Source organism: Nelumbo nucifera, chromosome 2 (assembly GCF_055504915.1).
Source record: "Nelumbo nucifera cultivar China Antique chromosome 2, China Antique-T2T, whole genome shotgun sequence".
Lineage (NCBI taxonomy): Eukaryota > Viridiplantae > Streptophyta > Magnoliopsida > Proteales > Nelumbonaceae > Nelumbo > Nelumbo nucifera.
The window spans coordinates 33,535,152-33,558,470 of record NC_142650.1 but is presented as its reverse complement, the minus strand read 5'-3'; the positions used below and the strand labels follow the sequence as shown (position 1 = coordinate 33,558,470).

Below are 23,319 nucleotides of genomic sequence, written 5' to 3'. Positions count from 1 at the left end.
CATTTCTTTTATATATATATATATATATATTTTTGTTTTTTCTCATTCGTTTTCTAACATTCACAGATCTGAACCCGTCGGAGTGGGAGCCCCTTGACGCCGTTTCAAACCCTTGACACCCTTGAAATTCGAAAGCCCTCCAAAATTCCAAACTCTCCGGAATTTGAGTTTTGACTTGAGGCACTTGGCTATGGCTAGAACAGCCTGGGAGGAGGAGTGGGAGCTGTGCAACAACGATGACTTCATCTACAAGAGAAAGAAAAGAAGACAAGATTATATTGTTGCTGCTGCACCACCAGTACCAGCTTCTGATCCAGTGGTGGAGCAGAGGCAGCGGAAGGAGCAAAAGAAGAGGATGCTGCTGAAGCTGAGAGATCAGTTGCGACAAATGAATTTGATCATAATTCCCTTTGTAATGATTGTCATGTATTCTCTCATGAAATATTAAAGGTTCTTTGTCAATATTCCGTCTCTCTTTGGTACTTTTTATGATAACCCACTCAAGTTGGAGAGGATTTTAGAAAATGGTTGATAGGACCGACTGCTGAAAGAACTCAGACCTTTGGCTTCTCTCTTTATAATCCTGCTCCCGAACGTCATCTAACGCAGATTGCTCCATGATGCATCAACACAAATTGTCAGCCATATCCTCTTACAATCAAAGTGTTGAAACACACCAATAGTTCCTATCATGGCAGTTATGTTTCCTTCCAAACTACTATTTACCATTATGAATTTTAATTGTTTACCATTATGAATTTTAATTGCTTATGACTAGAGAGTTTGGAATTTTGCGGGGCTTTCCAATTTCAGGGGTGTCAAGGATTTGAAACGTCATCAGGGGGCTCCCACTCCAGCGGGTTCAGATTTGTGAATGTTAGAAAACGAATGAGAAAAAACAATATATAAAAAATGAGAAAAACTTAGAGAGTATTTACCTCCTGCCGGTATGACCGTTGGCATCGGCCGGCAGAACTCGACCGGATTAATATCTGGTGAGCGGGTCATGAAGGGGTCACGAAGGGAGCGGGTCACGGAGGAACATTTCACGGCGTGAAATGAATTTCGCACGCGTCTCGCTTAATGCGCGTGTGTCACACACGCGTCGCGTTCCAGTTTTGTTGGACGTTTTTGGGGGGCAAGTATGTGGGGGGGCATATGCGAACCCTATTGCCTTTCAACGACGAGTCGACGAGTGGACGACCATGCGGAGATTGTCGTACACCTTCTTCCCCTTTCAAGTTTCAACCGATCGGCCGTTTTCTTTTCTTTCAACTCCCAACCTCTGAGCGTCAGGGTTTCCTTCTCTCCCCAAAAGCCCAAATCTCCATTCCTTAAACCCTAATCAGTTCACAAGTCAGTACCTCCGGTGCTCTGCATTCCCCATGGATTTCCGGTTTCGACGATACGACGGCGCGCCTTCGACGTTCTTTTCTTCTGCAACTACTAGTAGCTACTTCACCGAACAAGCATTGCGTGGTACGTTCAAGCAAACCCTCTCCCTCTTTCTTCATGATGATTTTGGTTCTTGTTTCGAAGCTCTACTCCTCTTGATCCTCTCTCTTCCTTTCTCTTCAGCCGGGTACATAAGCGGCGATATCAGAGGTAATGGTTTCGTGAGGAATTCGGTTGACGTACAAGAATCGATTCAGCGAGAGATCGAGAAGGATAGGATTAGAGAGGAGATTCTCTCCGCAGAATTGGAGCGGAGGCGGGTTCTTGAAGCAGAGGTCAGGAGAGAATTGCAAATGGAGAGGGAGTTGGCGGCGCTACGTAGGGCGGAAGGGTTTTTTTCTGTGCTGTCCGAGCCAAGGGTTTCATTTATACATCATCTGAGAGGCAGTAGGTTTGAGGAGAGGCTGTCTTTTCCAGGTAGCCGGGAAATTGGGGTGATGACTCCAGAGGGTAGTAGGCGTGAGGATAGATTGTCTTGTTCGGGTAAGCAAGAAACTGGGGTCGTCGAGCCATTGCCATTTCAGCGCCATCCCGAAGCGACTGAAATTAGCAAGGGGAAAGTTGTGTTCTTGGTGAGTGCCTTTTTGTTTATTCTCGACAGTTTATGTGGGTACTATTAGTTTTGGTTTTATGCTCAAGAATTCATTGAATTATGTACTTATGTTGATTTATTTCTAAGTTTATGGCTGGACACAGAGTATTGTTCTTTTTCTCTGAAAATGTTGGATTGTAGTGTTTAGTTTCGGGGTATAGCACGAGTCCATGCTCAGTAGCTGAGTACGTATTGAAGGTCTTTTCTGCTTCTACTGTTTCCTCGAATACTTATGTGCTTTTGTTTCTGTATTGGATGTTATGCAAGGCGTTCTTCCCTACCCAAAAGAGATTTTAGAAAATTTGTTAAAAATTTGCTTATTGCATGCAAAACACCTTGAATATATGCTCATTAGCAATGCTAGCTCTATTTGTTTGCACTTTGCGGTGCAAATCTGAGCCGATTCATATTTGCATATGTTGGTTTGTAACTATTATTTGCATTCTCACCTGATGCAGAGTTACATAACCTTCTTCTACCTTAATTTCCTCTTATATAAGGTTGGGACTGCATCATTTTACTCCTTCAAACAAGCAGCCTTTCTTCTGTTTTCCTTCAATTTCATATAAAGTGGGGACTGCATCATTTAACTCCTTCAAACAAACAGCCTTTCTTCTGCTTTCCTTCACTTTTATATAAAGTGGGGACCGCATCATTTCACTTCTACTTCTACACCTTCAAATTAAAAAGGGATTGTAACTGATAAGGGCAACTTTTGGGCCCTAATATCAATAAAAATTAACTTTTTAATGTAATTTCTAAAATAAGATAAACTTTTTATTAAATATATCAAGAAAGGGCAAAAATTGTTGAGACACAAATAAAGGGAATATAAGTGTACAAGAAAAAGCCACGTATTTGTACTATACATATTTGTATTTGTACTCCTTCTCAGTTTGGAAGGAGTACAAATACAATTATGTAGAGTGTAAAACCTTGTATTCTGTATTATTTTGTATGTATTTGTACTATACATATTTGTATTTGTACTCTTTCCAAACTGGAGCCTTGCAAACAAACAAAACAAAATCAAACCTAAAGCAAAAGTAACCAGAATCTCTACTCAGCCCATTTGCACCTTGGCTCCGTTTGGGTAGAGTGCAAATGCCAGATCAAATGCATTTGTGCACCCTGGTTCTGTTTTGCAGGTGTGTGATAAGAATGCACTTGTGTATTGAAAGTGACAACAATCTTGAATTCTAAGACATATTTGCATTCAAAATGAGTGTAAAGTCTGCATTCAAAAAATGGATGCAAACTTTTGCAATAAAACTTGGTTAATGTAAAAAAGGTTTCCAGACTATGAATGCCTTTCTGCACCCATCACAACTAATAGAAATCAAAAACTCTAAAGTTAGTACTTGAGAACATGAAGAACAGAAGACAATGCAATAGAACTCTAAATTTCCTTTGTCAAATAAAGAGGCAAGAGAACCATCAACAATAGAAACCCTATCTCTACCAAAACACAATTGATATGTCAAAAATAAAGAGGATTAACTAGTCGTATGATTAGATACCCCTTAGTCTTTAATCTAAAGAGGATCATCTTTACCTAATCTGATAGCATGGTTTGTAATGGAACGAGGTGCCTATATGAGCAAAGGTGCCTGTTCCCTTGTACTAGATGATTCAAAAGGCTAGGATGCTATAGAGGAACTTCCAACACTATCATCTAGCTGACTTAGGTATTGACTATGCATTTCCACCTTTGCCATTGGCTATTGCACGAAAGGATCTAAGTATCGGTATCGAGTATCATATCGGACAGCTCAGAAACAGATACACGTTGGAAACACATGGATATGGATGAAAAAAGAAGGCAATTTGACCCATCCCCTGGGGCTCCATACCACCTTGCCCTGGTTGGGGCGGGTTTTTTGACCACTAATCGGGGTTCGGGGAAACCCAAAACTTGGGGGGCTAGGGACTAGGTGGGGATGGTATTTGTTCACCCCACCTAGCCTTGACCCTAAATCTACCCTTCTATAGTGTTATTATTAATATTATATTATATAATATAGTTCTAGGTAGGTTTCAAAAAAAAAAAAAAAACTTGCAAGTAGGAATGATTGGGGCGAAGCAAGTTGAAATTTGAGGACCCCCGTTTCCCCATTCCCCATGGGGTTGGGGATGGGATTAGGATTTCTAGCCCTGGTGGGGTTCGAGGTAAAGATGGGGTGGGGTATTTTAATTTGGGATCAAGTGATAGGGCATGCAAGACCCTGCCCCGTTGCCATTCCTATGGACGAAAGATATTGAAACACTTGAATATGCTAGGAAATGCATACAAATCACATCAATACATTAGTGGCACTAAATCTAAAGCTGAATTGTTTGTGAATAAGGTATAAACACATGAGAAATGCACAGTTTAATAGGTTATGTGAAGAGGAAATTGCAATCAACAATATCGGAACTCTAAAACATGTACACATCATACAATAATTATGACTTATAATTTTCAAATTTTATTAAATTTTTGGAAAAAATTATTTATTTAGTATTTTTACATAAACAATAACTATTTTTTCAAATACTAAATATGCTTCCATTTTTAACATATAATTTATTTGTAAAATAAAACATATAAATCATTTAAGATAGATAAAATAAATTATTTTTATAACGTTTAGTTCTTACTAAATTTTTGGGAAAATTAAATCTTAAATTATTTATTTCAGTTTTATAATTATAATTCTATTTCATTTTTTATAATTATAATTTTCAATTTTTATTAAAGTTTTGAACAATCCAAAAGTGGTCAATACATAGTTCCATGCATATCAGATTGTATCCATCAATACGGTGTGATGCGGCTCGATATGGAGGTGTATCGTGCCGATATGCACGACTCGTGGGATATATACCCAATTGTGACGTATCCCATGTTCATGGATATGGATACGGTACACTCTATACGATACACTTTATTGGGAGTATTGCATCGATGCTTTAAACCTTGATTGCAAGTAGGGGTTGCAACGAGCTGAGCTTTTCACGAGTTGCTCGAGATCGACTCGTGAAAAGATCGGCTCGGCTCAACTGAGCTCGAGCCCAATTCACTAGCTCGATTATTAAACGAGCTAAGCTCGAGCCTACTAGAGCTCGACTCGCAAGTCTGCTTGAATATATATTTGATATTTAATATATATATATATAAAATATAATAATATATATATAATAAAATTATAGAAAATGATATATATAATAAAAATATTATAATTATTAATTATTATAATTCTTAATCTTTAAATATCAAATAAAAATATATATATATATAATTTTTTATATTTATAAAATATTTTTTCTCAAAATCAAGCTCGAGCCGAGCCGAGGTTGAGCTTATGAATTTTTTACTCGAGCCGAGCTCAAGCTCAAGCTCAAGCTCAAGCTCAGCTCCAATTCACCCCTGGTTGCAAGTTTCTTGAGGAATGGTAAATCAGGGGTTAAAGGTAGAGACAATAAAATCTTCAATAATAGAAACATTAGCATCCCCTTCTTATTTCTAAGACAGGATGGTATTCAAATAGGATGAAGTTATCAACAAGTGTCCTTGCTATTAGGCACACCAAATTTAAGCACTAGTAGTTTAATAGTGGATATGGCTTTAAATAGAATGGATTGGTGAAACAGATTCATGTAGCTGACCTCATATGATGGTGATGATTCTTCTTACTATCATTACTACTCCTCGTCTCCTACCATTTGAGCTTTGGTATTCACAATGGCTGAAGCATCAATTCTAGGAAACTTAATCATTGTATGTCTCGTGCTTTCTTCTCCATGACCCAAGGAATAAGCTTGTGAGAGAGTAAACCTACTTTGTCTCATTATACCATATTTTGAGTGGTATCTAGCTAGGAGCTCAAACACTATTTCTCTCTATCAATTTCTGGTAGTAGCAACATCTTTGATACTTTCCCATTGAACAGCCTTCTAGATAATGATGATCTATCTCTTACCACAATGACTTTAGAGAAGTAAACAGCTAGAGATTTCTTCCCCTAATCTCTGAGGTAGATTCTAGAGGGCTAATCAAGGGATGGAGAGTTGGCAGGGAGAGTATACCACTCACACACTCGCAGTTTGTAGATGATACGATTTTATTTTGTGAGAGGGGGGCATGAATTGGATTAGGAATGTGAAACTTACAGTACAACTATTTGAGCAAATGCCGAACTTGAATGTAAATTTTGATAAAAGTTGTGTTGTAGGTGTGAATAGGGTGAAAGTGAGATCCTTGAGTGTGCAAATATTTTGGGTTGTGGAGTATTGAGTTGGCCTTTGATTTATCTTGATCTTCCTCTAGGAGATAATTCTCAAAAAGGAAGCTTTTGGATTCCAATAGTGGAGAGGTTTGAAAAGAGACTTGCTTCTTAGAAGAAAAACTACCTATCTCTTGGAGGAAGAATCACCTTAATCAGGTCTACCCTAGTTTATCTGCTCATTTATTACATTTCAGTCTTTAAGGTGCTTGTAGGGGTGGCTAGTAAGTTGGAAAAATTAATGAGGGACTTCCTGTGGGAGCCAGGGGATGAAAAAACGAATCATAGGGTTAGATGGGAGATGGTGTGCAGGAGTAAGCATGATGGAGGGCTAGACATTGGGAATATAAGGAAGAGGAATTTGGCTTTGCTAGGGAAATGGCTGTGGAGGTTTTCATTGGAGAGGGAGAAACTGTCTACTTAGATAATTTGTAGTATTCACGGGCTTGCAGAGAATGGTTGGGACTCTAGGATTCTGGCTATGGCTACAAGAGCATCACCATGGAAATCCATCCGAGATGTTTTGCCTCTTTTCTCTCCTTGGATCAGGTATGATTTGCACTTGGGTAATCTCATAAAGTTCTGGGAACATGTTTGGGTTGGGGAGACCCCTTTGAAAGACCAATTTCCGGCTTTATTTGCAATTTCCACCCTAAAAAATGAACCAATTACCAATTTCCTTGTTTCCTCAAATTCAAATTCCGGGTTTGCATGGAACTTGGGTTTGAGAAGAGCACTTAGGGACACAGAACTGGATAATATTTCAACTCTTTTGTCCATTCTTGATGGGATTTTTCTAGAGCCTACAAAGACAGATAGTAGGATTTGGACTTTGTCTCCCTCCGGATCCTTTACTTATGCCTCCTTTACTTATGCCACCGAGGGTTGGGAGTTTCTATTGGGAAGTTTTCCTTGAAAGAATCAACACAGGTGATCTATTGCAAAGAAAAAGACCCAATAGCTGTTTATCTCCACACTGGTGGTGTGTTTTATGCAAAGCTGCTGGTGAGTCTAGGTACCACTTACTAATATCTTGTGTTTTGGCAAAAAATATTTGGGATTGGTTTACTTCTTTATTTGGGTGCAGGTGGACATTTCCAACTAGTCTACAAAGCTTGTTTTCCCCTTCCTCTATTGAATGCTCAGCAAAAAGATCAAGAATTATGTGGAGATGTGTGAGAGCTGCTGTTTGTTGGACATTATGGGAGGAAAGAAACGCAAGGATCTTTTCGGAAAAGGAGAGAGGCCTGGAAAATATGGTAGAGTTGATTCATATAAGGGTAATACATTGGCTGAAGACAATGAATGAGTTCACAGATTTTTCAACAAATGATTTGCTAAGTAAGTGGAAAGAGGTTGCTAGCTCAGTCTCAAGGAAGAAGGCTTTGAATTTCAATTGGAACCCTCCACCTCCTAGTTTTATCAAACTAAATTTTGATGGCAGTAGCGTGGGGAATCCAGGGCCTTCGGGTATTGGGGGGGTTCTTAGAGATGAGAGAGGTTATGTAATAGCTTTGTTCTCTAGCCCAATTGGAGTGGGAAACTCCTTGAGGGCTGAGGTGTTAGTAGTGTTGGAAGGGGTGCAAAGGGCCAAAGAAATTAATGCTAAGAAACTGATTATAGAAGGAGATTCTGCGGTTGTTGTGGATTGGTTAAAAGAAGACACTTCCAAGATATGGAGCTACAACAATGAGAAAAGAAAATTCAAATGGATGATTAAAGATATGGAAGTCCAATGTACTTGGGTTAAAAGAAATGCTAATTCTTTTGCTGATGGATTAGCTAGGCAAGGAATTTTTAGTTATTCTGGGTTCTGGGCTTAGTTGTAAGTTTCTGTGTGTTTAAGTCAGATGTATTTCTTTTCTGGGGAGTTAAGAATTTTTAGCTCCTCTTCCCTGTAACTTTTTTCCATTATTAATGAATTCCGTGGTTATTGATCAAAACAAAAAAAAAAGAAGAAAAAAGATGGAAGAAAAGAATGGACAAATAAAAAGTTTTTCTACCACCCTCTCCATATGTACAATGCCAAAAATATCCCTAGCTTCCCATGTATAAAGAAAAGCACTAGCATAAAAATAAACAGATATAAAGCAGTGCAATTGCAGTTTTAAAAGAATAATAATTTTTTTTTGATCAATAACACCATCTTCATTAAATTAAAAGAAGAGAGGGAATAAGGATACAAAGGGGGAGATAAAATAACTTAGCTCCCCAAAAACAGAAAACAAAGGGAATGCAAAGAAAAAGATTAAAAATAGCCCAAAAAACAGACTCCCTATTCACTCCTTGCTTGGTCAACCCATCCGCAAATGAGTTGGCACTCCTCTTCACCCAGCTGTACTGAATCTCAATGTCCCTGCCCAGTCATAAGAACTGTTTTTTTTTTTTATTGTTAAAGTTCCACAAACCACTGGTCTTCAACCAACTAACCACCACCTTCGAATCACTTTCCAGAATCAAACAGCTGATATTTAATTTCTTTGCTCTTCGAATTCCTTCAAGCGCTGCAAGGATCTCAGCCCTAAGAGAGTCACCTTCTCCAATAGGGCTAGAGAATAAGGTAATAACAATCCCTTCCTCATTCCTGAAGACTCTTCCAATCCCAGAGGGCCTTGGATTCCTTACACTGCTGCCATTAAAATTCAGCTTTATAAAGCCCGAGGGGGGAGGGGAACAAAACGGACAAAGAGTCCTCTTGCATCTAGCAATGGAAGCAATCTCTTTCCAGTTTCTTAGCAAGTCATCCACAGGAAAATCTGAAAACAACTCCAAAGATTTTAGCCAGTAAACAGCTCTTAAAAGGATTCGATCTAACAATTCTTCCATGTTCTTGTCAGAAAAAATGCGTGAGTTTCTTTCTTCCCACAAAGACCAGCATACCGCTGCCCTAATACACCTCCACATAGTCTTCCCTCGCTTCTTAGGCCAACTTCAAAAGGAGAAAACAAACCTTGGACAGTCTCCAGAGGATACTAAGAACACCCAAAACGGGAGAAAACCCACTCCCAAACAGTTTTAGCAGCCTTACAAGAGACCATGAGGTAGTAGCCAGATTCCCCATCAGTTTTAAAAGAATAATAATCACAACAATAAAATGAAATCTGAACATTTACCAAAAAAAAAAGATTATTTGGTTAATCTATTAGAATCGTTTGCACATTTAGAGAGTCTTAAGTTTCATTTAAACTTACTCTATTATGTAGTTTTAACTGTCTATCCAGCAACTTTATCGCATGTTTTTGATTTTTAACTTTTGTTTCTTGGCTCTTTTTGATTGTACTGAACAATATGATAATTTAAAAAGTGTGTTCTTTTCTTATCACCATACAGTATGTGTATTTCCTTATATTTTACAATGTTTTCACATGTCTATTGTTTTACACATTTCTGACATTTTCCAGATTTTTCTCATATTTGAATGACTGACATTGAACCCAACCCAATTCTTTTTTAAGGTGCTAGGTTTGGGTTGGCTCAGCCCAAGTTGCAGCCATAGCTTTTTCCTTGCATGGTTGTCAAAATCTCATGATTTATGATGCAATTGACAATTTGAATCATGAATATCAAAAGGTTTCAATTTGAATCTTATTTTAGGATCATTTTGTTAGAAAAGATCTTACTATTACTGTCTGAATCTTATATTTTATATGATTCATGCATGTTTTTCAAATCAGTTCAATTGAGGCATAGATCTCTACTTTGTACTTCATTCCTTTGTCTCTTTTACTTATTTTCTCAAGGGACATTCATTTTAAAACCTTTACTAGAAGGCTGTTCAATGTAGGTGAATATGGGTTAATTGACTTTTATGTCAAACTTAATTATATCATATTAAGTTTCTAGTGTACAGGTGGTAGATTCTATTGTATTAAGTACACAAATGGTAGATATGAATTAAAAAATGGTGTATCATTTCTTTTTTTTTATAATATATTTTTCTTTTTCTGAAGGATTTTTGAAAGGCAGAAATAATCTATTCAGAATGTGATTTGATTCAACTTTCTCTTCAATTTACAACATCATTACAACTTTCAGAATAATACTAAGAGATAAGATTTGTGGATTTGAGCTTTTTGAATCAACTGCAGCATGCCATAGCTTATGTAGCATGTAAAAGGGCTGAAGATGTAAAGCTGTATATACTGGCACAGGGGCTTAATGCACTGCAGTTTCTGAATCTAGTGAAATGATCCCTTTATGTTAAAAAAATGCTTTCAGAAATTCTGTGACTGACTTCAGTTTTTCTTTTTGGAAAATAGATTGGTTTACATGATGGGCAATTTGTTTTTGCAAGACTACTTTTCTCACCCATTTACTTGGCCATGTTGTGATTGTCAAAAACACTGAAGAGGGTTGCAAAGTTATCTCCAAGATTTCAGATAAAATTTCTGTCTGGTTTCTTGAAAGGAAAATGCTGTAGAATCTGCACTTATGTTCAGAAGTTTGTTGTTGCAATATATTTTCTTGTTCCTTAAAATTATTCTTAGTTACGGCTGTTGTTTGTATTTACAGTGTCTGGATTTCTCATACTGCCAATTCTTTCAGGAGGCTTACTACTTTTGCCCTTTAACCTAATAAGAGGCTTACTGAAAAAAGTCAGCATATGTCTGAGTTGTAAGGATGGATCTGTCCTGGGAAGACTATGATCATCAGACCAATGTTTTAAAATGTGGAGGCGTGATGCGAGGCGTTCCACTACCTAGAGGCGTGAGGTGTAGTTCAAAACGCAAGAGGCGTAAGCCTCCCGAACACAAGGAAGCGTAAGCCTCCTTAAGAGAACGGGGGTTAGGAGGAGGATGAAAAGGAAGGGGGATCTCTTTTTTTATTTTTAATAAAAATCTTTTATATTAAGAAGAATAAAGATGCATAACATTAGTTGAACGGGGGGGCAGGGGGCAAGCCACTTTCTTTCCCCTTATCTTTTTTCTCTTTCATTTTCTCTTTTTTTCTTCTCTTTCTTTTTCTTTCCCTTCCCTTTCTTTTCCTTTCCTTTTTTTCTTTTTTTTTTGTCTTTTTATATCAGATGTGCATGAGGCGCATGAGGCGTACGCCTCTAGCATGCCTCATGAAAAAAGTGCAAGAGGCATACACCTGACGTGTATGCCGCAGAGGTGTCAGCGACTCAGGGCCTCTGGCATATGCCTCAGGGCGTTTTGGGAGCACCTCACCTGGAGGCACGCCTCCAGGCATACGCCTCCCACGCCTTTTAAAACACTGCACCAGACATAGGGGTTCAATGTCCGGAGTCTAACCTGGATCAGAAAGGAAATGCAAATCACTCAAATGGATTCCATGATGTTTCTAGTGGTGTATTTGAATGGTAAGACAAGATGTTTAGTAACCAAGGCCTGGCATTGTGCCATCACATAGGAACTTACTGATTTATATTTTATATGGTTATGGATATGATCCCCTACCCAATTTCTGAAAGGCAAGATAATCAACTCTAGAACTACTAAATTGCATTATGTGTAGTCAGTCAGCTCTACCTTACTACGTCTGAAAAAGCCATAGCATGTATTTATACCTTCTATTAGTAGATAGTAGCCTCATTTTTTGATATTCCTTGAGAATAGTATTTCTTTGAGGAAGGAATGTATTTTTTGAGAAGTTACCTGCTCAGTGGAAAACTTCTACCCTCAACCAGTTATTATGGCATCTTCTGCTTAAATTTTAACATCGAGTCTCTAGTTTGTTGTTGGGATGGGTGTATTGTTGTTTGTATTCTTGAGGTTTCTTGGATTTGCATGTGCAAGACCTAATTTTAGTATTTGCCTTCATAACGTACTATTATTTTATTTGCAGATTTCTGCAACAGCAATGCCTCTTTTAAAGTTAAATAGTCTGCTTATATACCAAAGACTTTGTATTAGATGGCATATTATCTGTGGAAAACATCTATTTTATTCAATGATTATCAGCCTTTAAGTTCCATTTTAAGTATAAAGGCTGCAGTAAGCTTTATATTGTATTTGTAACATTCAAAGGAGAAAGCACTGGTGTACTAGTGTTCGTGACATTTACTAGAAGGTGCACAACTATTTATCCTGAGGTTCCATTTAACGATAGATGCTGCAGTATGTTGTATATTGTGTTTAAGACATAAAAGGGAAAAAGCACAATTGGTAGATGGTACACAACTTGATGAAAACAGCACCTCGGAGTGCTACTTACTCGATGACTATTTGCCCCGGGGTTTTATTTTACTTATTTTAGACATGGAAGAAATATTTTTCCTATTTCTTTGTTAAAGTTTTCATGTATTTCATTCTAACCAAATATGTTGTCTATGGCTAAAGAAGATGGTGGCACCTTTTTTCTGGAATAGAGGATTTGTAACACGGTAAATCTCTCAGATCAGCCATATGGTCTTTTGAGGTGACAAAAGTTGGCTGGACTTTCTAGAGAGAAAATCTCAAGGAACATCTAAATATTTTTTGCTTGTAGTTGTCACTTGCTCGAACTTGGACTAGGTGAAAATGTGTTGTTTCATCAAGGATGCAGTTACATGTTGAACATCAGTGTGGCCTTAACATCCAGCAGAATAATGATTATTCATTCAGTTCAGTGATGGACATGTTCTGATTTTCCATTGCAGGCTAAGCCCGTAAACACTAGTCTTGCAGGAACAAAGAGGAAAGAAACAGCAGTAGCAACAGGTACTGGTGAGCTTTCTATAACAGGTGCAAAGAAGAAACCTCAGGAGTGGAGCTGTGCTTTGTGTCAAATTAGTGCAACAAGTGAACAAGTCCTGGAAGATCACCTCCGAGGGAAAAAACACAAGGCCAAGGAAGAACAGATGAAAGCTAGTAAAATGACGGTAAAGAACACTGGTAGCTCTACTCCATTGCCAAAGAAAACGGACAAGCCCACCAAGCTATCAGCTCTCAGTGAGGAACCGAAGCAAGGTAAGCAACAGGAAGGGAAGCAGCAGCATGCTAAGCAAAATGTTGTGACGTTGGTGCAGAAGAAACAAAAGAAAGAATCCAAGAAAAAAACTGCAGAAGCACCACTTTCTAAAAAGCAAAAGAGAGAAGATTTGAAGAATAAATTCAAACTGTGGTGCGACATGTGTCATGTAGGAGCAAATAGCGAAAGAGTGATGGCTGCTCACAAGAGTGGGAAAAAGCACATGGCTCGGCTGAAGCAAGTGAAGCAAAATGGTGGGGCTGACCCAGATGCCACCACGATGCCAGATACTACTCAAGGAGAATCGGAAAATGGGGAATTGGCAGCCAAAATAACAGAGGAAATGGAGAATGTTGTCGAGGAGGTAGGTGGAGTGGAAGATGCTGAAGATGTTACTGAAAATGCACTGAGTGAGTTGGTGGAAGCTGAAGCAACAGAGGAACTAGGAGAAAATTCAGCAGAAGCTGAAGTGACTGACAGGCAATTAGGGGCAGAATCAGCTGAGGCAGGCCATCTTCTGGATGAGTAATGATGGTGCAGGAAAATTACCAAATAATTTGTTTCTAGTTTTGAAAACAAATGTTAGAGGGGAGAAGAAATGGGGACTTTGTTGTGGACCTTGTGGTGACTTCTGACCTTGTTCATAACTTACTCTATAGTTTATTTGAACTTCAGTTTTTCTTTTCTTTTATTTTAATTCAACCATAGTTTATTCTATTTCTGCTATTTGGGGCTATGTTTGTTTGAATCTTTGTTTTCAACTCATGGTCGAACTGGACGATTGGACCACTTTACCCGTTCTGGTTACAGGGTCGTTTCACCCCAAGCCCCATTGTTCATGAAATACAATATCAAAGTCATTTCTAGTTTATTTTAATCATAATGTATAATATCTTGATCATATATTTAATTTGTTTATACTATTCAATATTGGGTTGCAATTAGAACAAGGTTCGATTCATTTCTAGCCGTATCAAACATATAATTGTCTCGTTTTGCTTAATTTCAAGTTCTTCAAAATGATGTTAGTATGGAGTGATGACAGAAATTGAATATGCATTTTGATAGTATGTAGAATTGAAATTCAAGCCTCTTTTACTTCAATTTCATAATTTATTTACTAAAAATGACAAGCCCCACTGAAATAATTTGAAATCTACAAAAATGCCAAGTTAACAATTAAGCTTTCAAATTCTGAAAGAGGGCGGGATTCTAGTCAATGGTGTAAAGTATTTATCAATGAATAACCTCAAGTTGTGTGTCTTTGTTGTAAAGAAAAAAATAGAAGGCAAAGTCAACAAAATGGAAATTTGTTGAGTCAACTATTAGCCAAATCCAAATGGGTCAGCTGATTGCTGCTTTTGCTCAGAAGATATTTCCCGGTTTTCCCTTGTTCTCTGATTTATATGCAGTCATTTTGAGTTTAAGATAGCTGGTAAGCTTCACCTAAAAAAGTTGAGAGTTGAAGTTGGTTATGCAAATGCTATAAAGGCAATTTCAGGATATTAAAGATAAGTGTGTGTGTGTGTTTCCTTTTATATATTTTTTTTAATCGGGCTGAATGGCAACTTCTTGGTCTGGATGTATTCCTTCCTCTATGCTGTTAGATTGTATGGCTAGCCAATACCACAAGAAGAAAATTTATTTAATTGATTCTTTTTCACACATAGAGAAGTAAATAATGTAAGGGCAAATTTTTTAAACTATCCCTACCATTTAGCTAATTGATGAACTATATTCTTATTGTATAACTATTGTTTTAAAGTATCCTCGAGTTTTCTGACAATTGACTAATTACTTCCTTGCTGTTAGTGTTCTGTCACAATTTGATCATATGCCACACCATGTACTGTTATATTTTGAAGAAATGACAGTAATACCTTTTGGAATGGAGAATGGAGAAACAACTCTCTCAAACAAACAAGAACAGAATCTTTCTAACCTACTGCAGCCTTACTCCTTGATGAGGAAGATCTCCACTGTTTCCAACCTACGGCGGCCTAGCTCCTTGATGAGGAGGATCTCCACTACAACCTTCAATCAAGTTTCTGAAAGTCTTCTGTACCCTCTCTGTGATCAATGTTATTAGATTGCCATTACCCTTTATTAATATCTATAACTTGCAGACTACAGTGTTCTAGAAATGCCCTGTTATATTCGACCCAAAACCCAAAACTGTTTGAACCCTATCATTTCCTACTATATCTACCCATGCCCCTTTTAATCTATCACTAGCCTTTTTAGTCCTTTAGACTTGCAAAAAATCACTTTTCTAATTGGTTCTTTTGATGGTTTTCTCTACAAGTGACCAAAGTTTATTTTCTCTCATTTTATCACATATTAGAGTTATTTATGGGTTCCTACAGATGATTTCATTCCTGATCTTATTATATCCCTTCATTTTGCCCATTCATCTTATCATTCATATTTCTGCTACACTCATTTTATATCACCTTATTCATAATTGATTATCTATTTTATTTCGTCCAGACTCTACGAAACCAGAGCAGATTTAAATTGTTTGAAGTTCTAGCCATCATGGTCTCTTAAATTCTTGATACAAAAAGATACAGACATGCTATATGGTTGATCTGGAAGAAAGGTCTTTCACCTAAAGATGAAGGCGATATTGCAACTTGCATGAGCACAAGCTAACAATGACACTCTAATCTTGCAGCAGGCCACTTATTAGGTGGTGAGTAGTAGGGGAAGGTCCAATTACATGTCAAGCATTCATATAGCAAAATATAGACTCTTTTCTACCCTTAGGGCTGCGTTTGTTTCAACTTCCAATCACTTTTTCAACCCAAGGTAGAATCAGCGAGTCAGACCACTTGACCCAACAACTGGTGATAATTCGGGGTTTCTTTTGCTTTTTTTGTCATATTTTTTTTTTTGTATTTCTATTAAATTTATGACATCACGGGTTTGGCCTATTTACCTAAATGGGTGAAAAGCGATTCCATTTTGGAATCAGGTTTTAAAAACCTTGATTTCAACTTTCGAAATGGAGCACACGCCCGACCCGAACAGACGGTACTCCTCAGTGGGCCTCGTACTAAGCCACTGTTAAAAAAATCGTGAAAAGCTCGGCATATGGCCACCCCCGCTACTAATCCCTCCACTTATTCAGTGGCCACTAAAGATCCTTATTGGTTTGTTACCATAGCTATACAAATTAAAGCACCTGAGTAAAGTGGTACCTGGTCCATTGTTGATCTCCCTCTAGGAAGAGAGCCATTGGGTGCGAATGGGTCTATAAACTTAGACTCAGTTTGGAAGGAGTACAAATGCAAATATGTAGAGTGCAAAACTTTATATTTTATATTATTTTATATGTATTTTCACTGTACATATTTGCATTTGTAATGCTTCCAAACTAAGCTTTAAGTACTATTTTGATAGGTCTCATTAATGCTACAAGGCGTGCCTCATTGCCATAAATTTGCACTGATGCACAAATATGGTAGTGTAATTGATTTGAGTGTTTTTTTTTTATTTTTATTTTAAATTTTAGCATATTTTATTTGATTGATGTACAAATGAAATAAATCAAGATCTGAAGCAAAATAAGGTAAAATCCAAAATAAAATTAAACTAGAATTTGCATATTTTCATTTGCACTCTTATACATTTTGTATTAATGCAAATAAAATTGCACTGCAATCAAATGTAGTTAAAAATTGGCATCTTTATCAACTCAATGCCAACAATCAACAACACATATTTACATGGTGACTTGCATGAAGAAATTTATATGAAAATCTCTTAAGGATTTGTGAAACAAGGGGTGCATTAAATTTGTTGCCTTCACAAGTTCATTCTCATTTTGGCATCAAGGATCTAAACTGCTTAAAATATCTTCTAGTCATTGAAGTTGCTTGTTCTGTAGAGGGGAATTTTCTTCCTCAAAGAAAGTATGTGCCATTAGACCTGTTCATGGGTCGGGTCGGGCCGGGCTTCACTCTGTATTAACAGAATTTTCTAAGGCCCAAGCCCGAGCCCAACCTGACCATCGGGCCTACAACTTGGGCCCGAGCCCAAAATTTAGCCCATACTGTTAGTGGCTGAATAGAGAGAGAAAAGAATAAAAAATGTATATATTAATTTATAAATATATATTTTATATAATATATAAAATACATTATATATTTTATAAAATATATAATGCTGAGTCGGGCCGGGCGGGCTTTTTTGACAAATCCCGAGCCCAACCCGAAACACAGTCGGGCTTACTGTGTTAGGCCCGAGGTCAGGACCGCAGGCCTAATTACATGACCAAGCCCGACCGGGGTGCAGGCCGGGCCGGGCCAAGCCATCGGGCTACCCGGCCCATGAACAGGTCTATGTGCCATGAATATCCTCACTGACATGGACTTACTTGACTCTCAACTCTCTTCCTTTCAAATGGAACAAAATAGATCTTTGTTCGAGTGATACTATTGGTTCCCTCCTTGAAGATCCTTCCCACTATAGACATCTACTAGGGAGATCCAAGAAACAAACAATTATTTCCCACTCTGTTTTTAAAGGAAAATACTATTCCATGGCTAATGCATCTTGTGAAATTCAATGGCTATACTATAGTACCTCCTACATGATTTTCATGTTGCCGTCCAGTCAATTTGTTCTAAAAAAACCGTTGAATTGATCAACAATCCATTGATCTAAGTGGTCGAATCATCGACCCAAAGACTATTGGCTAGAGTGGTTCTGGTTTCAGGTCAGTTTTTAAAACATTGCTCAATCATTAAAACAAATGGAACCCAAAGAAGAGAAACCCTACGGTACAAATGAAGTAATTCTAATGTTTGAAAGCTGGCTTCGATGACATCACTATTTCGGCTTGGGTTTGGATAAATTTGAGGATTTATGCTTTTAAAACTCCAATTATATTTTAATGTTTGTGTTTTGGGGCTTAAAAGTGTTTTGACTTCAGGTTACCTATATTTTTAAAACTCACCAAACGCTTACAACACTTTTGCCTACGGGCTTCAAAAAAAAAACTCTTACAAGTTACAACACTTTGAGTTTTTCTTTAAATATTATTTTCTTTGGCTTAACATTTGAAGACACCGTTATCATCTAAATGATGTTTTCAAACACCACATAAATGGACAAGGATTTGAGACAGATCGAGATAAATAATGCTCTAATCAGATTAGAAAAATACTTTACAAAGCTTTATATCAATGATCCCGACTTTCTACCTTACTGTTCTAATCTGACCTACCCTAATTTTGATTTATCATCAAATGGGAATCATTTAGTTGATAACCTAAGCAATCATGCGTTCTATAGTTTTTTAATCGATCCTGCCTTTGCCTTAGAAGCAGTATTTTAGAACCAACCTGACGTCAATAGCTGTCAAAATGACCGGTTCAATGGTTCGGCCGGGTTGTTCACTTATTGTGAAGACCCAATCCATCAAAGACGTAAGACCCACTTGGGATTTGTTGTTTGCACCGCTGTGTATTGCAGATTACAAGACTAATCAGGAGCAAGTACACACAGGACCTGTCTGGGTTGTTCAGAATCTTCAAATTGGCACCCTACATAGTACATACCCCCACATGCACATCTCAACATCTCCCCGTAATTGTCATGGGGAGATATTCTCAATGCACAGTTGAGATGTGCTGTGAGGGCATTTGTAGGCACGCTCTATGTGGTTCCCAACTGTCCATACAAATTCCTATCTAAGTTCCCTAAGACCCAACTGTCCAAATCATCAATAACGTTTAAAAGGGAGAATGATTGATCAGCCTAACTCAAAATTCTTTACAGGAGAGAGAAATCCTGATTGTGGCTTGATACCAAATCTATAGGCAGGATGTGGTTGTAGAATATGAGAGGTTGTAATTCAGAATTCTGCGAGCGTACTTTTCCCGTTTGAAAATACTGGCTCGAGGGAGAAACTAGTGACATTGCCAATAATTTGATAGACATATAGATGTGGATAAGCAGTCCCATCAGTCACTATCTGGACCATGGACTGATGGCCCAATTGCTCTTATCTATTATTGGGCTTGGTTAGTGGTAAACCCTCTCTCCATATTGATCTGGCACTCGTGACTTTTATCACTTTTCAATCCACTTTTTACCTTTTCCGTGACTTAATCAATTTGAATCCACTTGGGTTTGGACTTTGGAGGTGGAGGCCCCATTTTTCAAGGATCAGACCCACCATTGAATGGGTCCCAATCTGATTTGGGCATAGTTTGTGGGGTGCTTATTGACAAATAAGGCTTTTTCATTACTGTTAAGATGAGATTTTTACAACTTTTAGTCCATGCTTGGCCCAGCTAATCTACCCTATTGGGCCCACCTAATGCTGAGTCCTGATCTTTCAAACATATTGCAGGTGGTGAGTTCATTGGGTCCCATATCATCTACTGGTCTTGATCTCTCTTTCTCTCTTTAGATTCTTATCCTACATTTCTATGAGACTTCTAATTTGAAACTACGACCTTGAAATTTCTTTAAAGGAGCCGAATGGAACTATTTTCCAACTCCAACCTAACGATGGATTTGAAATTTCCCCGGTTGGTCAAAATCAACTCGGCCTGGTCCAAAACCGTGCTCAAGTCCAACGCACCCCTAGCTTTTGAATGGATAGGTTTGGGTCCAGAGTCCAAACTGGACCGAGTCGTTCCAATTTGCCCGCTCAACTCATTCACTACTCAGTCATTCTGTCCCGCCATACAATTTGCCACGTGGAAGATTCTTTAGTTCCTACGTGTGACTTCTTCTCTTATATTTTCTTGGGTCAACTTTTTATTTATTGATTTTAAATATTTTAGAAGAAAAAAAATCTGTTGAAAATATCGTCGTGGTCTGGTCAGTTCAATCTGAACGCAATGAAATTAAATAATACAACAACATCAACGGACACGTACGACATGTGTACCTCGCTAAAGTCCAATTAAAAGAGTAGCCGAGTAGGTAATAAGCGCATTAGTGGAGATACACATACTAGGGCTTTATCCTTGCATGGGCCCCGCCTTGAAGATTAGGGCAAAATAATTCAACGGGCCCCGCTTGGTGGTTAAGGGAATATTATACGTGGATCATATGGTCTATCCCACAATTATGAGGGTCAATTTTTTTATGTTGGGTGGAGGACAGAGAACTGTTTATACTTTATAGGGTTCCATAACTTGCCACCTGTCCATATTTCAAAACTCAAAAAAGATGAAATGATTTTTCTCACTATCTGATAGTGGCATTATTCATAGAGTTACATCTTAACTCCATTTTGATTCTATATATAAAAAGGGGTGGAAAATTTTTGGTTCAAGAGAATTTTAGTAATTCTTGCTATGTTTTTCAGTTTTCGCCATTCTAAGTTGGAACAAATTTATGCAGCCAAAAGCAAAAGAATGCTAACTCTATTGATACATGTTTTGTTTTGGGAAATTTAGAGTTCAGTACAGTCGTCCCCCTCTGCAGTTTCATTACTTTTGGCATGAATTGATTAAATTCAAAATATAGGGGTTGTCACAAAACTTTATCATCATCTAAGCCTTATTCCAATTTTATGAGATTGGTTATTTGAATTTTGTTTTATCATTATGTTCTATTTACTAAAATTTAATCTTGGATTTTTTTTGAGGGGTGTGGGTGGGGTAAAAGAGAAGAAATAGGCTAAACAAACCAGGGGTAATATGAATAGAGTGACCCTAATTGGTTAATCAGTTCTCCATCATGTCAGCCTCTCTATAAAGTATAAACATAAGAAAATTAAACATTCAGCTTTGATCCTTACAACTTTCATGGAAATTCTCAATAATTGTGCTAAACCCACCATGCATAAGGTGGTCCATGAATCGGATGTTGCTCCATCCAATCCAAATTCCTATATAAGTCGGATTTGGATATGGAGAAAGAGATAATAAAAGAGACGGTTCCTTGGGGCTGTTAGCTACTTGGCTAAGCTAATTACGTGGCGTTTCCTTCCATTTTTCTTTTGGATTTTTCCAAAGAAAAATTTCTCACTTGTTAACATGGTTTTTAAAAACCAACTGGTGACCGAATCGGTCAGGGGTTCGGTTAGGTTTGAATGGTTCGACTGTTTGACCTAAATGACCGGCCTGTTTTAATAAAAAAATAAAGAAAAATTAAAAATTAAAAAACAGTCAAAACCGTTTGAATGATTAATCGGCCGGTTCAACGATTTACTGCCCAAAATCAACGATTTTAGAAGAAAATTGATTTTAGAGAAAAACGGAACCAGTCAGGTGATCAATTCCCGGTTTTTCTGGTCCAGTCCGGTTTTGAAAACAGTGCTTGCTGATGCTTGCATGTAGGTACTTCTTTGTCTTATTATATTCTTATTTTGTACTTTTCTTTACTAATAATCAACATGAGCTATCCGATGCTTATCTCAGTCCACTTCAAAATATGCCCTCCATGCTATTGAAAGCAACTTCCCTCATGATTTTTTTTTTTTATTTGTTGCTTATCCTTTCTACCAAGCTCATCCGCCATATACCAAAATTTCTCCTTTCTCCGTAGTTTTCTTTCTGAGTTCCTACATCTGTGTGTTGCCCTTCCCATCTCTCACCACATTCTCTTATGGGTATGCCACCTAATTTTTATCTTTTTAAAGTTTTCAGAATTAATATTAAATATCTTTGTTTCATCTGAATAGGATGTCCGGTATTTAATTTAGTTCTTTTCGATCCTTTCATTTTTTTCCTGTCTTGATAGAAGTATTTAGTTCTTTTCAGTTATCAAATTTATGGTTTAACTTTCTTTTCTTCTCTTTACCAAAAAATAAAATAAAATAAATCTCTTCTTCATAATAACAATTTGATTTTCTTGCATAGAATAATTTAGCCTTTCAATTCCTCATATTTTACCTTCTTTATTCATGACTTCATTATGGCGTTTGTTGGTTTTCTTCGTCTTTGCATCCCTATGTGTTCTGTAATTCAACATATTTTTATAAAGTAGTAGATATTATTGATGTGCATGAGAAAGAATATCTTCTTTGTTTTTTTGTTTTGTATGGGGTTTTATACGGGGGTTAAACTCTCTCTCTTATTTTTTCTATCAAATTACAAGAATGCCACTCTCTCTCCTACCAATTCTTTTTCTCTCTCTCCTTATAAATTACAAGAATGTCACTCTCTCCAACTGAGGGAGACCTCAGCTCGACATCCCGACTACTAGGGGACCTACAATCATAGGTAGTTGAGTTCAAGCCAAGCCAAGCTCAAGCTCAAGTCTCTAATTCTAATCGAGCTCGAGCTAGACGACACCTCGACCACTGAGGGAGAATCTCGGCTTAGCACCCCGACAATTGAGGGAGACCTCAACTCGACACCTTGTCAACTAAGGGAGACCTTAGCTCGACACCTCGCCTGATAGGGAAACCTCAGCTCAACACTTCAACAGCTAAAGGAGACTTTGGCTTGGCACCTCGGTCACTGAGGGAGATCTTGGCTCAGCACCTCAACAACTAAGGGAGACCTCAGCTTGGCACCTTGTCAACTAAGAGAGACCTTAGCTCGATACCTTGCCTGCTAGGGAAACCGCAACTTGACACTTCAGCAGTTGAAGGAGACCTCGATTTGGCACCTCAACTATTGAGGGAGACCTCGGTTCGATACCTCGATTGCTTAAGAGACTTGCAATTAAAAGTAACCGAACTCGAATTCCCAAACTTTTGACTTTAGTCGAGCTCGAGCCTGATAATTTATGAATGACCTTTGCAACGCAGGCCCCCCCTACTAATATATATATTACAAGGAGATGCATGTCTTGAAGATCTTTACAAACAAAAAGAAATGAAAGAATAAATAAAGTATATACAAGGAAAAATAAGGTTGTACATAATTGAATGCCCGTATTGACTTGTGCCAAATTTTCTTCCTTAACCCATTCCACTTTCTTCGACACACTTTAATTTGATATTATTTCTAATAGAGGTAACCACCTCCACCATGTTCACTTCAATGTCATCTTCCTTAACAGTTGGACGAATTTGATTGCATCCATTGCGTTACATGGTAGGTGTTTTAGGAGTTCGGCAATATTCAAATATCGCTTTCAATTCTTTACCTATATATTCTTGATTTTTAGACAAAA

The 23,319-nt window shown here is 37.7% G+C and overlaps 1 protein-coding gene across 1 annotated transcript; it reads left to right on the top strand.

The window, feature by feature from the left end:
* The first annotated feature begins 1,159 nt into the window (after positions 1–1,159).
* LOC104603254 (uncharacterized) lies at positions 1,160–14,152 on the top strand. The gene is made up of 3 exons (XM_010267246.3): positions 1,160–1,479; positions 1,579–2,027; positions 12,914–14,152. Exons 1-3 carry the CDS (start codon positions 1,386–1,388, stop codon positions 13,751–13,753), a joined length of 1,383 nt encoding a protein of 460 aa, XP_010265548.2. The 5' UTR covers positions 1,160–1,385; the 3' UTR covers positions 13,754–14,152.
* The last annotated feature ends 9,167 nt before the right edge of the window (positions 14,153–23,319 follow it).